This window comes from Condylostylus longicornis, unplaced genomic scaffold (genome assembly GCF_029603195.1).
Source record: "Condylostylus longicornis isolate FDR11 unplaced genomic scaffold, ASM2960319v2 ptg000163l, whole genome shotgun sequence".
Taxonomy (NCBI): Eukaryota; Metazoa; Arthropoda; class Insecta; order Diptera; family Dolichopodidae; genus Condylostylus; species Condylostylus longicornis.
Window position 1 is genome coordinate 2,967,271 of NW_026578131.1, and position 14,520 is coordinate 2,981,790.

General features: G+C 25.5%; 1 protein-coding gene and 4 pseudogenes across 1 annotated transcript; all 5 read left to right on the top strand.

The window, feature by feature from the left end:
• Positions 1 to 1,041: 1,041 nt before the first annotated feature.
• Positions 1,042 to 2,814, top strand: LOC129616167 (polycomb group RING finger protein 3-like; annotated as a pseudogene).
• Positions 2,815 to 3,644: 830 nt separating this feature from the next.
• Positions 3,645 to 5,342, top strand: LOC129616168 (polycomb group RING finger protein 3-like; annotated as a pseudogene).
• Positions 5,343 to 6,196: 854 nt separating this feature from the next.
• On the top strand, positions 6,197 to 7,870 carry LOC129616169 (polycomb group RING finger protein 3-like; annotated as a pseudogene).
• Positions 7,871 to 8,724: 854 nt separating this feature from the next.
• On the top strand, positions 8,725 to 10,398 carry LOC129616171 (polycomb group RING finger protein 3-like; annotated as a pseudogene).
• A 1,463-nt stretch (positions 10,399 to 11,861) lies between these two features.
• Positions 11,862 to 12,461, top strand: LOC129616172 (polycomb group RING finger protein 3-like). The gene is made up of 3 exons (XM_055531653.1): positions 11,862 to 11,967; positions 12,071 to 12,172; positions 12,271 to 12,461. The coding sequence occupies exons 1-3, from the start codon at positions 11,862 to 11,864 to the stop codon at positions 12,459 to 12,461; spliced, it is 399 nt and encodes a 132-aa protein (XP_055387628.1).
• Positions 12,462 to 14,520: the final 2,059 nt, after the last annotated feature.

Consider the following 14,520-nt stretch of genomic DNA (forward strand, 5'->3'; position numbering starts at 1 on the left):
CAGACTGAAAACAAAATTTTGACGTTAAAGAATTTGCGGTTTACCACAAACGAATTTAAATTAGAATGATGTAAAATTATTTTGGTTGTGTGCATATGATTTTGACGAACTCTTATGCCATCTTTAGAATATTTGGTAAAAAGGAAAAAAAAGTGTACTAAAAATATAAACGTCAAAAGTACTAGCAGCAGCAAAGAAAATTTCATATATGTGTATACTCGTATAAAAGAAATGTACGATAACTCGATCTCATCACCGACGACGTTTAAATATGGAACTAAAACTCAGTTTTGAGAAAAGGTGGTTTGTGTCCAAATAATATTGATACGCAATTTTATAAAAATATGGAGAGTTTTTATATAATACGATTATCCTGAACCAATCAATAACATTAATTGTCATTTACTTTTTCGAAATGCCAAATTACTGGCTATAATGACAGGAGTTTGGAAACATTTTTTTAATATAAATACTTGACAATAAATAGCGCTGAGTGCTAGGTGTTATATGAGAAAAAAAATATGAGATTATATTATGAAAGTTTACTGGGATTACTTACGTTGACTATAATCTTGTTTGAATTCGGTGCGCGCTTTTTTTTTGAATCACATTCAGACTTAGATTGGATTTACATATTATACTTTTGAAAATTGTATTTCTAATTCATATAACGAAATAGATTAAATATATATCGACAAAATAAGCACGTTGATTATTCCTGGAAAGCTAATCCTACCGATGACTGTTATTTTGGGAAATATAGAATATTATATTGTTGTAGTTTGTTTAGTTGAGAGGACTAATGTAAAGAAAGTACCCTGTTATTTGTTTCAATTAAAAATTTAGAAATCCATTTTAATTTCTACTGTTTTCCGAGGTTTTTCTCTTAAAGAAATCATGCAAAAATTTCATTGTTGTTAGTAAGAAAATTTGTTTTGAAATCTTTAGTTTAGAATATAAATACTTTGGCGCTGATGTCAAATTTAAAAACTCTTTACTTAGTTGTATGAAAGTCTTTAGTTGCCAATATATGGCGCTGAGTGCAAGATGTCAAATTAGAAAAAGTTAAATTGTTTTGACATATTTTCATATATTTTGATTTACCAGTAAGCACTACAACCTAATTTGAAAGATATAATCACCAAATTTTCAAATGGAATTGAATATAAGGCGGAAAAAGATGAAAATCAGCCAGATTTTGCTTCAATTACAACATGTATTGGGACTGTAAGAAAATTCTATTATCCAATTGGAAAATTCAATATATAATATTTAAATTTTTATTTTAGTTAAATATGAAAAGTGAAGAATTAGAAGGCAACTTAGTTTCTCTTTTAAAAGATGTAAATTCAAATCGTCCGAAGCGGGAAGGAAAATTCATAACTAAAGTAATTTTTAAGAGTCCTCCAAGTAGTGAACAATTGAGAATAAATCCCTTCGTTTATATAGAAGAAGAGTACATAAAACGAAAATCTATTTATAAAACAAGTTATAAAGACGTAGACGAGAATTCCGAAGAAATGGAAATCAAAATCTAAAATTTAAAAATATTTATAGTCTTATGTTTCGATATGAAATTGTAGTAGATATCGTCTAAATACTGAAATTGTTATGGAATAAAAATTTTTTTAACCAATTTTTATAATTTTTTAGCGGGAAAAACGCTTTTTGATTGAAAAAATTAAGCTGAGCAACGGCGCTTAACAAATTGTTCAAGAAGAAGAGGGAAATCATATATGAAATATTAATATGGAAAGAAGAATAAGATTACGTACTTTAAACACTCATATAACTTGCAAAATATGTGGAGGCTACTTCATTGATGCAACCACAGTCACTGAATGTTTACATACATGTAAGTCTCGAGAGTATTTAATTTTATATATCGGGAATTTGAATTGAATATTTTTCAAAACAAAGTTTTTATTGAAAAAATTAAACACACAACATAATTTTAGTTTGCAAAAGTTGTTTAGTAAAACACTTGGAAGAAAAGAAAACTTGTCCGACATGCGAGAATGTTATTCATCAGTCACATCCATTGCAATATATAAGTTTTTGTATTAAGTATATAAACTAGTACCGAATCTGCAAGAAAGTGCGTTGATATATTTTGCATTTTAATATGAACTTTTTGAAAAGAAATATTTCTTTTTAGATGAAATGAAGAGGGAAAGAGATTTTTATAGAAGTCGTAATATAGCTTGTCCAAAAGATTTACTACAGAATCATGAAGATGATGATGACAAGGTTAATGAAGCACATGCTGAATCCGGCTATCATAGTTTAGATGAGCTAGTTAATGTTTGTTTAGAGTGTAGTAGTAACAATTTAAAAAATTTGCAATGAAGGTTTTCTAGGTGTAGTTCTCAATCAACTATCACTCATTTAAAGAAATTTTTAGCAAAAAAAAGTTTTAAATGGAATAGAAAAATATAGAGAGGTATAAATCTTTTTCAATATCAAAATAGGCATAACAAATCTCAATGACCAATGATTTGAGACCTTGAAAACGTGAAAGTATGTGAATTAAAATTAGCACTTTGTGCAGAAAATCGCGAATATATATATGTACGCATTTAAATTTATTGTCAAGTTTTATTTTAGTTAAAATAAATTTAAGGGCTCTTTGAAAATTAATATAATTGAGAATTGACATATTCTGTTTTGCCTAATATTTTGAAATATTTGTGAAATTTCAAATAATTATTTATTTTTTAGATTGATATTTTATGCAATGAAGAACTTTTGGGTAAAAATCATACATTAAAATTTGTATATGTTACCCGACGGCGTTTTTTAAATTGTTTTTAAAAATAAATATAGTGATCAATATAATGTATAACTCAGAATATTAAGGCAAAATAATATAAGTTTAAGATATATTCATGTATATTAATGAATTTAATGTACAAAGTGGTCCGTAACTGGTGTTAAAGCATTCGTGGGGTGATTCCTCAGATACTCGTGTTTTAATCAATTATTTTTGTACCAATAGTAGCATTTTAAATTAAGTTTTTTAATAATCACTTGAAAATAAAAAAAATTACATTAATTTCGTTTAGTTTTACAATTTATATTTTATAATATTAAACATAAAGCTTAAAAAAACAAAATTTTTATTTGCAAATAATAATGTTTTCATTTTGAAAAATAAAAATGCAAATTTTTTGAATGATGAAACGGGTTAGTACGTTTCCAATTTTTATATCTTTCAAAATGTGAGTAATTTAAGGAAGATTTTTTTCGTGCTTTCGTTCTAATTTTGGAATTTTAATTTTTTATATTATTTTGCCAATTTTTTCGAAAACTTTACTTGTTTTTTTTTAGTATAATTATTATAAAACCAATCCATATGTATTTTATTTGAATCTAACAGACTATGTTTGTGCTTGGATTCTATGATTCTTACAATTTATTATACTTTGCTTTTTTATTGACAGCTACATAAACATAAATTACTTTGTGTGCATTTATTTTGTGGTCGTTTATACCTCACTAAAAAATATGGGAAAATATTAATAAAAAGTTAGAATACGTACACATACATAAGTGTGAATGTAATAAAGGCATTAAAATTGTAAAACTTACATATTTTAAAAGCTTTTTAAGTATGAAATCCCTTTTGTTTTTTAAAATGGATATGTATGCAAATAAAATACATATGTACGTGTCTAATTTATAGCTTAAATTTGTTGGTCATTTAGTGAATATGTAGATAAACACATACATATACACTAAACGATCAGTAAAATAAAATTTGAAGAAAAAAAATCAATATGAAATGTGTTTAACACATACATTTGGTTTGACACGAAACCGCGCAAATATAAACATGTTGCAAATAAAATTATTAGAACATGTATATAATTTGTTGACAGAAGATTTAGAATGTCAAAATTTTTTTTATTTTAGTGTTCAGTTTGGACACATATTGTAAAGTAAAAACGCAGTATTATATATGAAAGCGTTAAAAAATATGGCCCAAATTATTAAACTGATTATACTCAAAACATATATTTTATAGTTGGTATTGATTATGATACAAATTCTCCAGGTGTGAATATCAATACTTGACAATAGATAGCGCTGAGCGCTGCACGTCATATTGGAAAAAAAACTTATTAGATTATATTATGAAGATTTGATGGATTTACTTAAGCGGGAAGGAAATTTTTTAGCGGCAAAAACACTTTTTGATTGAAAAAATTAAACTGAGCAACTGCGCTTAACAAATTGTTCAAGAAGAAGAGGGAAATCATATATGAAATATTAATATGGAAAGAAGAATAAGATTACGTACTTTAAACACTCATATAACTTGCAAAATATGTGGAGGCTACTTCATTGATGCAACCACAGTCACTGAATGTTTACATACATGTAAGTCTCGAGAGTATTTAATTTTATATATCGGGAATTTGAATTGAATATTTTTCAAAACAAAGTTTTTATTGAAAAAATTAAACACACAACATAATTTTAGTTTGCAAAAGTTGTTTAGTAAAACACTTGGAAGAAAAGAAAACTTGTCCGACATGCGAGAATGTTATTCATCAGTCACATCCATTGCAATATATAAGTTTTTGTATTAAGTATATAAACTAGTACCGAATCTGCAAGAAAGTGCGTTGATATATTTTGCATTTTAATATGAACTTTTTGAAAAGAAATATTTCTTTTTAGATGAAATGAAGAGGGAAAGAGATTTTTATAGAAGTCGTAATATAGCTTGTCCAAAAGATTTACTACAGAATCATGAAGATGATGATGACAAGGTTAATGAAGCACATGCTGAATCCGGCTATCATAGTTTAGATGAGCTAGTTAATGTTTGTTTAGAGTGTAGTAGTAACAATTTAAAAAATTTGCAATGAAGGTTTTCTAGGTGTAGTTCTCAATCAACTATCACTCATTTAAAGAAATTTTTAGCAAAAAAAAGTTTTAAATGGAATAGAAAAATATAGAGAGGTATAAATCTTTTTCAATATCAAAATAGGCATAACAAATCTCAATGACCAATGATTTGAGACCTTGAAAACGTGAAAGTATGTGAATTAAAATTAGCACTTTGTGCAGAAAATCGCGAATATATATATGTACGCATTTAAATTTATTGTCAAGTTTTATTTTAGTTAAAATAAATTTAAGGGCTCTTTGAAAATTAATATAATTGAGAATTGACATATTCTGTTTTGCCTAATATTTTGAAATATTTGTGAAATTTCAAATAATTATTTATTTTTTAGATTGATATTTTATGCAATGAAGAACTTTTGGGTAAAAATCATACATTAAAATTTGTATATGTTACCCGACGGCGTTTTTTAAATTGTTTTTAAAAATAAATATAGTGATCAATATAATGTATAACTCAGAATATTAAGGCAAAATAATATAAGTTTAAGATATATTCATGTATATTAATGAATTTAATGTACAAAGTGGTCCGTAACTGGTGTTAAAGCATTCGTGGGGTGATTCCTCAGATACTCGTGTTTTAATCAATTATTTTTGTACCAATAGTAGCATTTTAAATTAAGTTTTTTAATAATCACTTGAAAATAAAAAAAATTACATTAATTTCGTTTAGTTTTACAATTTATATTTTATAATATTAAACATAAAGCTTAAAAAAACAAAATTTTTATTTGCAAATAATAATGTTTTCATTTTGAAAAATAAAAATGCAAATTTTTTGAATGATGAAACGGGTTAGTACGTTTCCAATTTTTATATCTTTCAAAATGTGAGTAATTTAAGGAAGATTTTTTTCGTGCTTTCGTTCTAATTTTGGAATTTTAATTTTTTATATTATTTTGCCAATTTTTTCGAAAACTTTACTTGTTTTTTTTTAGTATAATTATTATAAAACCAATCCATATGTATTTTATTTGAATCTAACAGACTATGTTTGTGCTTGGATTCTATGATTCTTACAATTTATTATACTTTGCTTTTTTATTGACAGCTACATAAACATAAATTACTTTGTGTGCATTTATTTTGTGGTCGTTTATACCTCACTAAAAAATATGGGAAAATATTAATAAAAAGTTAGAATACGTACACATACATAAGTGTGAATGTAATAAAGGCATTAAAATTGTAAAACTTACATATTTTAAAAGCTTTTTAAGTATGAAATCCCTTTTGTTTTTTAAAATGGATATGTATGCAAATAAAATACATATGTACGTGTCTAATTTATAGCTTAAATTTGTTGGTCATTTAGTGAATATGTAGATAAACACATACATATACACTAAACGATCAGTAAAATAAAATTTGAAGAAAAAAAATCAATATGAAATGTGTTTAACACATACATTTGGTTTGACACGAAACCGCGCAAATATAAACATGTTGCAAATAAAATTATTAGAACATGTATATAATTTGTTGACAGAAGATTTAGAATGTCAAAATTTTTTTTATTTTAGTGTTCAGTTTGGACACATATTGTAAAGTAAAAACGCAGTATTATATATGAAAGCGTTAAAAAATATGGCCCAAATTATTAAACTGATTATACTCAAAACATATATTTTATAGTTGGTATTGATTATGATACAAATTCTCCAGGTGTGAATATCAATACTTGACAATAGATAGCGCTGAGCGCTGCACGTCATATTGGAAAAAAAACTTATTAGATTATATTATGAAGATTTGATGGATTTACTTAAGCGGGAAGGAAATTTTTTAGCGGCAAAAACACTTTTTGATTGAAAAAATTAAACTGAGCAACTGCGCTTAACAAATTGTTCAAGAAGAAGAGGGAAATCATATATGAAATATTAATATGGAAAGAAGAATAAGATTACGTACTTTAAACACTCATATAACTTGCAAAATATGTGGAGGCTACTTCATTGATGCAACCACAGTCACTGAATGTTTACATACATGTAAGTCTCGAGAGTATTTAATTTTATATATCGGGAATTTGAATTGAATATTTTTCAAAACAAAGTTTTTATTGAAAAAATTAAACACACAACATAATTTTAGTTTGCAAAAGTTGTTTAGTAAAACACTTGGAAGAAAAGAAAACTTGTCCGACATGCGAGAATGTTATTCATCAGTCACATCCATTGCAATATATAAGTTTTTGTATTAAGTATATAAACTAGTACCGAATCTGCAAGAAAGTGCGTTGATATATTTTGCATTTTAATATGAACTTTTTGAAAAGAAATATTTCTTTTTAGATGAAATGAAGAGGGAAAGAGATTTTTATAGAAGTCGTAATATAGCTTGTCCAAAAGATTTACTACAGAATCATGAAGATGATGATGACAAGGTTAATGAAGCACATGCTGAATCCGGCTATCATAGTTTAGATGAGCTAGTTAATGTTTGTTTAGAGTGTAGTAGTAACAATTTAAAAAATTTGCAATGAAGGTTTTCTAGGTGTAGTTCTCAATCAACTATCACTCATTTAAAGAAATTTTTAGCAAAAAAAAGTTTTAAATGGAATAGAAAAATATAGAGAGGTATAAATCTTTTTCAATATCAAAATAGGCATAACAAATCTCAATGACCAATGATTTGAGACCTTGAAAACGTGAAAGTATGTGAATTAAAATTAGCACTTTGTGCAGAAAATCGCGAATATATATATGTACGCATTTAAATTTATTGTCAAGTTTTATTTTAGTTAAAATAAATTTAAGGGCTCTTTGAAAATTAATATAATTGAGAATTGACATATTCTGTTTTGCCTAATATTTTGAAATATTTGTGAAATTTCAAATAATTATTTATTTTTTAGATTGATATTTTATGCAATGAAGAACTTTTGGGTAAAAATCATACATTAAAATTTGTATATGTTACCCGACGGCGTTTTTTAAATTGTTTTTAAAAATAAATATAGTGATCAATATAATGTATAACTCAGAATATTAAGGCAAAATAATATAAGTTTAAGATATATTCATGTATATTAATGAATTTAATGTACAAAGTGGTCCGTAACTGGTGTTAAAGCATTCGTGGGGTGATTCCTCAGATACTCGTGTTTTAATCAATTATTTTTGTACCAATAGTAGCATTTTAAATTAAGTTTTTTAATAATCACTTGAAAATAAAAAAAATTACATTAATTTCGTTTAGTTTTACAATTTATATTTTATAATATTAAACATAAAGCTTAAAAAAACAAAATTTTTATTTGCAAATAATAATGTTTTCATTTTGAAAAATAAAAATGCAAATTTTTTGAATGATGAAACGGGTTAGTACGTTTCCAATTTTTATATCTTTCAAAATGTGAGTAATTTAAGGAAGATTTTTTTCGTGCTTTCGTTCTAATTTTGGAATTTTAATTTTTTATATTATTTTGCCAATTTTTTCGAAAACTTTACTTGTTTTTTTTTAGTATAATTATTATAAAACCAATCCATATGTATTTTATTTGAATCTAACAGACTATGTTTGTGCTTGGATTCTATGATTCTTACAATTTATTATACTTTGCTTTTTTATTGACAGCTACATAAACATAAATTACTTTGTGTGCATTTATTTTGTGGTCGTTTATACCTCACTAAAAAATATGGGAAAATATTAATAAAAAGTTAGAATACGTACACATACATAAGTGTGAATGTAATAAAGGCATTAAAATTGTAAAACTTACATATTTTAAAAGCTTTTTAAGTATGAAATCCCTTTTGTTTTTTAAAATGGATATGTATGCAAATAAAATACATATGTACGTGTCTAATTTATAGCTTAAATTTGTTGGTCATTTAGTGAATATGTAGATAAACACATACATATACACTAAACGATCAGTAAAATAAAATTTGAAGAAAAAAAATCAATATGAAATGTGTTTAACACATACATTTGGTTTGACACGAAACCGCGCAAATATAAACATGTTGCAAATAAAATTATTAGAACATGTATATAATTTGTTGACAGAAGATTTAGAATGTCAAAATTTTTTTTATTTTAGTGTTCAGTTTGGACACATATTGTAAAGTAAAAACGCAGTATTATATATGAAAGCGTTAAAAAATATGGCCCAAATTATTAAACTGATTATACTCAAAACATATATTTTATAGTTGGTATTGATTATGATACAAATTCTCCAGGTGTGAATATCAATACTTGACAATAGATAGCGCTGAGCGCTGCACGTCATATTGGAAAAAAAACTTATTAGATTATATTATGAAGATTTGATGGATTTACTTAAGCGGGAAGGAAATTTTTTAGCGGCAAAAACACTTTTTGATTGAAAAAATTAAACTGAGCAACTGCGCTTAACAAATTGTTCAAGAAGAAGAGGGAAATCATATATGAAATATTAATATGGAAAGAAGAATAAGATTACGTACTTTAAACACTCATATAACTTGCAAAATATGTGGAGGCTACTTCATTGATGCAACCACAGTCACTGAATGTTTACATACATGTAAGTCTCGAGAGTATTTAATTTTATATATCGGGAATTTGAATTGAATATTTTTCAAAACAAAGTTTTTATTGAAAAAATTAAACACACAACATAATTTTAGTTTGCAAAAGTTGTTTAGTAAAACACTTGGAAGAAAAGAAAACTTGTCCGACATGCGAGAATGTTATTCATCAGTCACATCCATTGCAATATATAAGTTTTTGTATTAAGTATATAAACTAGTACCGAATCTGCAAGAAAGTGCGTTGATATATTTTGCATTTTAATATGAACTTTTTGAAAAGAAATATTTCTTTTTAGATGAAATGAAGAGGGAAAGAGATTTTTATAGAAGTCGTAATATAGCTTGTCCAAAAGATTTACTACAGAATCATGAAGATGATGATGACAAGGTTAATGAAGCACATGCTGAATCCGGCTATCATAGTTTAGATGAGCTAGTTAATGTTTGTTTAGAGTGTAGTAGTAACAATTTAAAAAATTTGCAATGAAGGTTTTCTAGGTGTAGTTCTCAATCAACTATCACTCATTTAAAGAAATTTTTAGCAAAAAAAAGTTTTAAATGGAATAGAAAAATATAGAGAGGTATAAATCTTTTTCAATATCAAAATAGGCATAACAAATCTCAATGACCAATGATTTGAGACCTTGAAAACGTGAAAGTATGTGAATTAAAATTAGCACTTTGTGCAGAAAATCGCGAATATATATATGTACGCATTTAAATTTATTGTCAAGTTTTATTTTAGTTAAAATAAATTTAAGGGCTCTTTGAAAATTAATATAATTGAGAATTGACATATTCTGTTTTGCCTAATATTTTGAAATATTTGTGAAATTTCAAATAATTATTTATTTTTTAGATTGATATTTTATGCAATGAAGAACTTTTGGGTAAAAATCATACATTAAAATTTGTATATGTTACCCGACGGCGTTTTTTAAATTGTTTTTAAAAATAAATATAGTGATCAATATAATGTATAACTCAGAATATTAAGGCAAAATAATATAAGTTTAAGATATATTCATGTATATTAATGAATTTAATGTACAAAGTGGTCCGTAACTGGTGTTAAAGCATTCGTGGGGTGATTCCTCAGATACTCGTGTTTTAATCAATTATTTTTGTACCAATAGTAGCATTTTAAATTAAGTTTTTTAATAATCACTTGAAAATAAAAAAAATTACATTAATTTCGTTTAGTTTTACAATTTATATTTTATAATATTAAACATAAAGCTTAAAAAAACAAAATTTTTATTTGCAAATAATAATGTTTTCATTTTGAAAAATAAAAATGCAAATTTTTTGAATGATGAAACGGGTTAGTACGTTTCCAATTTTTATATCTTTCAAAATGTGAGTAATTTAAGGAAGATTTTTTTCGTGCTTTCGTTCTAATTTTGGAATTTTAATTTTTTATATTATTTTGCCAATTTTTTCGAAAACTTTACTTGTTTTTTTTTAGTATAATTATTATAAAACCAATCCATATGTATTTTATTTGAATCTAACAGACTATGTTTGTGCTTGGATTCTATGATTCTTACAATTTATTATACTTTGCTTTTTTATTGACAGCTACATAAACATAAATTACTTTGTGTGCATTTATTTTGTGGTCGTTTATACCTCACTAAAAAATATGGGAAAATATTAATAAAAAGTTAGAATACGTACACATACATAAGTGTGAATGTAATAAAGGCATTAAAATTGTAAAACTTACATATTTTAAAAGCTTTTTAAGTATGAAATCCCTTTTGTTTTTTAAAATGGATATGTATGCAAATAAAATACATATGTACGTGTCTAATTTATAGCTTAAATTTGTTGGTCATTTAGTGAATATGTAGATAAACACATACATATACACTAAACGATCAGTAAAATAAAATTTGAAGAAAAAAAATCAATATGAAATGTGTTTAACACATACATTTGGTTTGACACGAAACCGCGCAAATATAAACATGTTGCAAATAAAATTATTAGAACATGTATATAATTTGTTGACAGAAGATTTAGAATGTCAAAATTTTTTTTATTTTAGTGTTCAGTTTGGACACATATTGTAAAGTAAAAACGCAGTATTATATATGAAAGCGTTAAAAAATATGGCCCAAATTATTAAACTGATTATACTCAAAACATATATTTTATAGTTGGTATTGATTATGATACAAATTCTCCAGGTGTGAATATCAATACTTGACAATAGATAGCGCTGAGCGCTGCACGTCATATTGGAAAAAAAACTTATTAGATTATATTATGAAGATTTGATGGATTTACTTAAGCGGGAAGGAAATTTTTTAGCGGCAAAAACACTTTTTGATTGAAAAAATTAAACTGAGCAACTGCGCTTAACAAATTGTTCAAGAAGAAGAGGGAAATCATATATGAAATATTAATATGGAAAGAAGAATAAGATTACGTACTTTAAACACTCATATAACTTGCAAAATATGTGGAGGCTACTTCATTGATGCAACCACAGTCACTGAATGTTTACATACATGTAAGTCTCGAGAGTATTTAATTTTATATATCGGGAATTTGAATTGAATATTTTTCAAAACAAAGTTTTTATTGAAAAAATTAAACACACAACATAATTTTAGTTTGCAAAAGTTGTTTAGTAAAACACTTGGAAGAAAAGAAAACTTGTCCGACATGCGAGAATGTTATTCATCAGTCACATCCATTGCAATATATAAGTTTTTGTATTAAGTATATAAACTAGTACCGAATCTGCAAGAAAGTGCGTTGATATATTTTGCATTTTAATATGAACTTTTTGAAAAGAAATATTTCTTTTTAGATGAAATGAAGAGGGAAAGAGATTTTTATAGAAGTCGTAATATAGCTTGTCCAAAAGATTTACTACAGAATCATGAAGATGATGATGACAAGGTTAATGAAGCACATGCTGAATCCGGCTATCATAGTTTAGATGAGCTAGTTAATGTTTGTTTAGAGTGTAGTAGTAACAATTTAAAAAATTTGCAATGAAGGTTTTCTAGGTGTAGTTCTCAATCAACTATCACTCATTTAAAGAAATTTTTAGCAAAAAAAAGTTTTAAATGGAATAGAAAAATATAGAGAGGTATAAATCTTTTTCAATATCAAAATAGGCATAACAAATCTCAATGACCAATGATTTGAGACCTTGAAAACGTGAAAGTATGTGAATTAAAATTAGCACTTTGTGCAGAAAATCGCGAATATATATATGTACGCATTTAAATTTATTGTCAAGTTTTATTTTAGTTAAAATAAATTTAAGGGCTCTTTGAAAATTAATATAATTGAGAATTGACATATTCTGTTTTGCCTAATATTTTGAAATATTTGTGAAATTTCAAATAATTATTTATTTTTTAGATTGATATTTTATGCAATGAAGAACTTTTGGGTAAAAATCATACATTAAAATTTGTATATGTTACCCGACGGCGTTTTTTAAATTGTTTTTAAAAATAAATATAGTGATCAATATAATGTATAACTCAGAATATTAAGGCAAAATAATATAAGTTTAAGATATATTCATGTATATTAATGAATTTAATGTACAAAGTGGTCCGTAACTGGTGTTAAAGCATTCGTGGGGTGATTCCTCAGATACTCGTGTTTTAATCAATTATTTTTGTACCAATAGTAGCATTTTAAATTAAGTTTTTTAATAATCACTTGAAAATAAAAAAAATTACATTAATTTCGTTTAGTTTTACAATTTATATTTTATAATATTAAACATAAAGCTTAAAAAAACAAAATTTTTATTTGCAAATAATAATGTTTTCATTTTGAAAAATAAAAATGCAAATTTTTTGAATGATGAAACGGGTTAGTACGTTTCCAATTTTTATATCTTTCAAAATGTGAGTAATTTAAGGAAGATTTTTTTCGTGCTTTCGTTCTAATTTTGGAATTTTAATTTTTTATATTATTTTGCCAATTTTTTCGAAAACTTTACTTGTTTTTTTTTAGTATAATTATTATAAAACCAATCCATATGTATTTTATTTGAATCTAACAGACTATGTTTGTGCTTGGATTCTATGATTCTTACAATTTATTATACTTTGCTTTTTTATTGACAGCTACATAAACATAAATTACTTTGTGTGCATTTATTTTGTGGTCGTTTATACCTCACTAAAAAATATGGGAAAATATTAATAAAAAGTTAGAATACGTACACATACATAAGTGTGAATGTAATAAAGGCATTAAAATTGTAAAACTTACATATTTTAAAAGCTTTTTAAGTATGAAATCCCTTTTGTTTTTTAAAATGGATATGTATGCAAATAAAATACATATGTACGTGTCTAATTTATAGCTTAAATTTGTTGGTCATTTAGTGAATATGTAGATAAACACATACATATACACTAAACGATCAGTAAAATAAAATTTGAAGAAAAAAAATCAATATGAAATGTGTTTAACACATACATTTGGTTTGACACGAAACCGCGCAAATATAAACATGTTGCAAATAAAATTATTAGAACATGTATATAATTTGTTGACAGAAGATTTAGAATGTCAAAATTTTTTTTATTTTAGTGTTCAGTTTGGACACATATTGTAAAGTAAAAACGCAGTATTATATATGAAAGCGTTAAAAAATATGGCCCAAATTATTAAACTGATTATACTCAAAACATATATTTTATAGTTGGTATTGATTATGATACAAATTCTCCAGGTGTGAATATCAATACTTGACAATAGATAGCGCTGAGCGCTGCACGTCATATTGGAAAAAAAACTTATTAGATTATATTATGAAGATTTGATGGATTTACTTAAGCGGGAAGGAAATTTTTTAGCGGCAAAAACACTTTTTGATTGAAAAAATTAAACTGAGCAACTGCGCTTAACAAATTGTTCAAGAAGAAGAGGGAAATCATATATGAAATATTAATATGGAAAGAAGAATAAGATTACGTACTTTAAACACTCATATAACTTGCAAAATATGTGGAGGCTACTTCATTGATGCAACCACAGTCACTGAATGTTTACATACATGTAAGTCTCGAGAGTATTTAATTTT

What these genes read in the sequence shown, in the direction of transcription:
- LOC129616172 (XM_055531653.1), top strand. Translation starts at nt 11,862, where the DNA reads ATGGAAAGAAGAATAAGATTACGTACTTTAAACACTCATATAACTTGC. An exon ending in CACTGAATGTTTACATACAT is followed by an intron (nt 11,968 to 12,070) that starts GTAAGTCTCGAG and finishes ACATAATTTTAG; the next exon opens with TTTGCAAAAGTTGTTTAGTA. An exon ending in ATTGCAATATATAAGTTTTT is followed by an intron (nt 12,173 to 12,270) that starts GTATTAAGTATA and finishes ATTTCTTTTTAG; the next exon opens with ATGAAATGAAGAGGGAAAGA.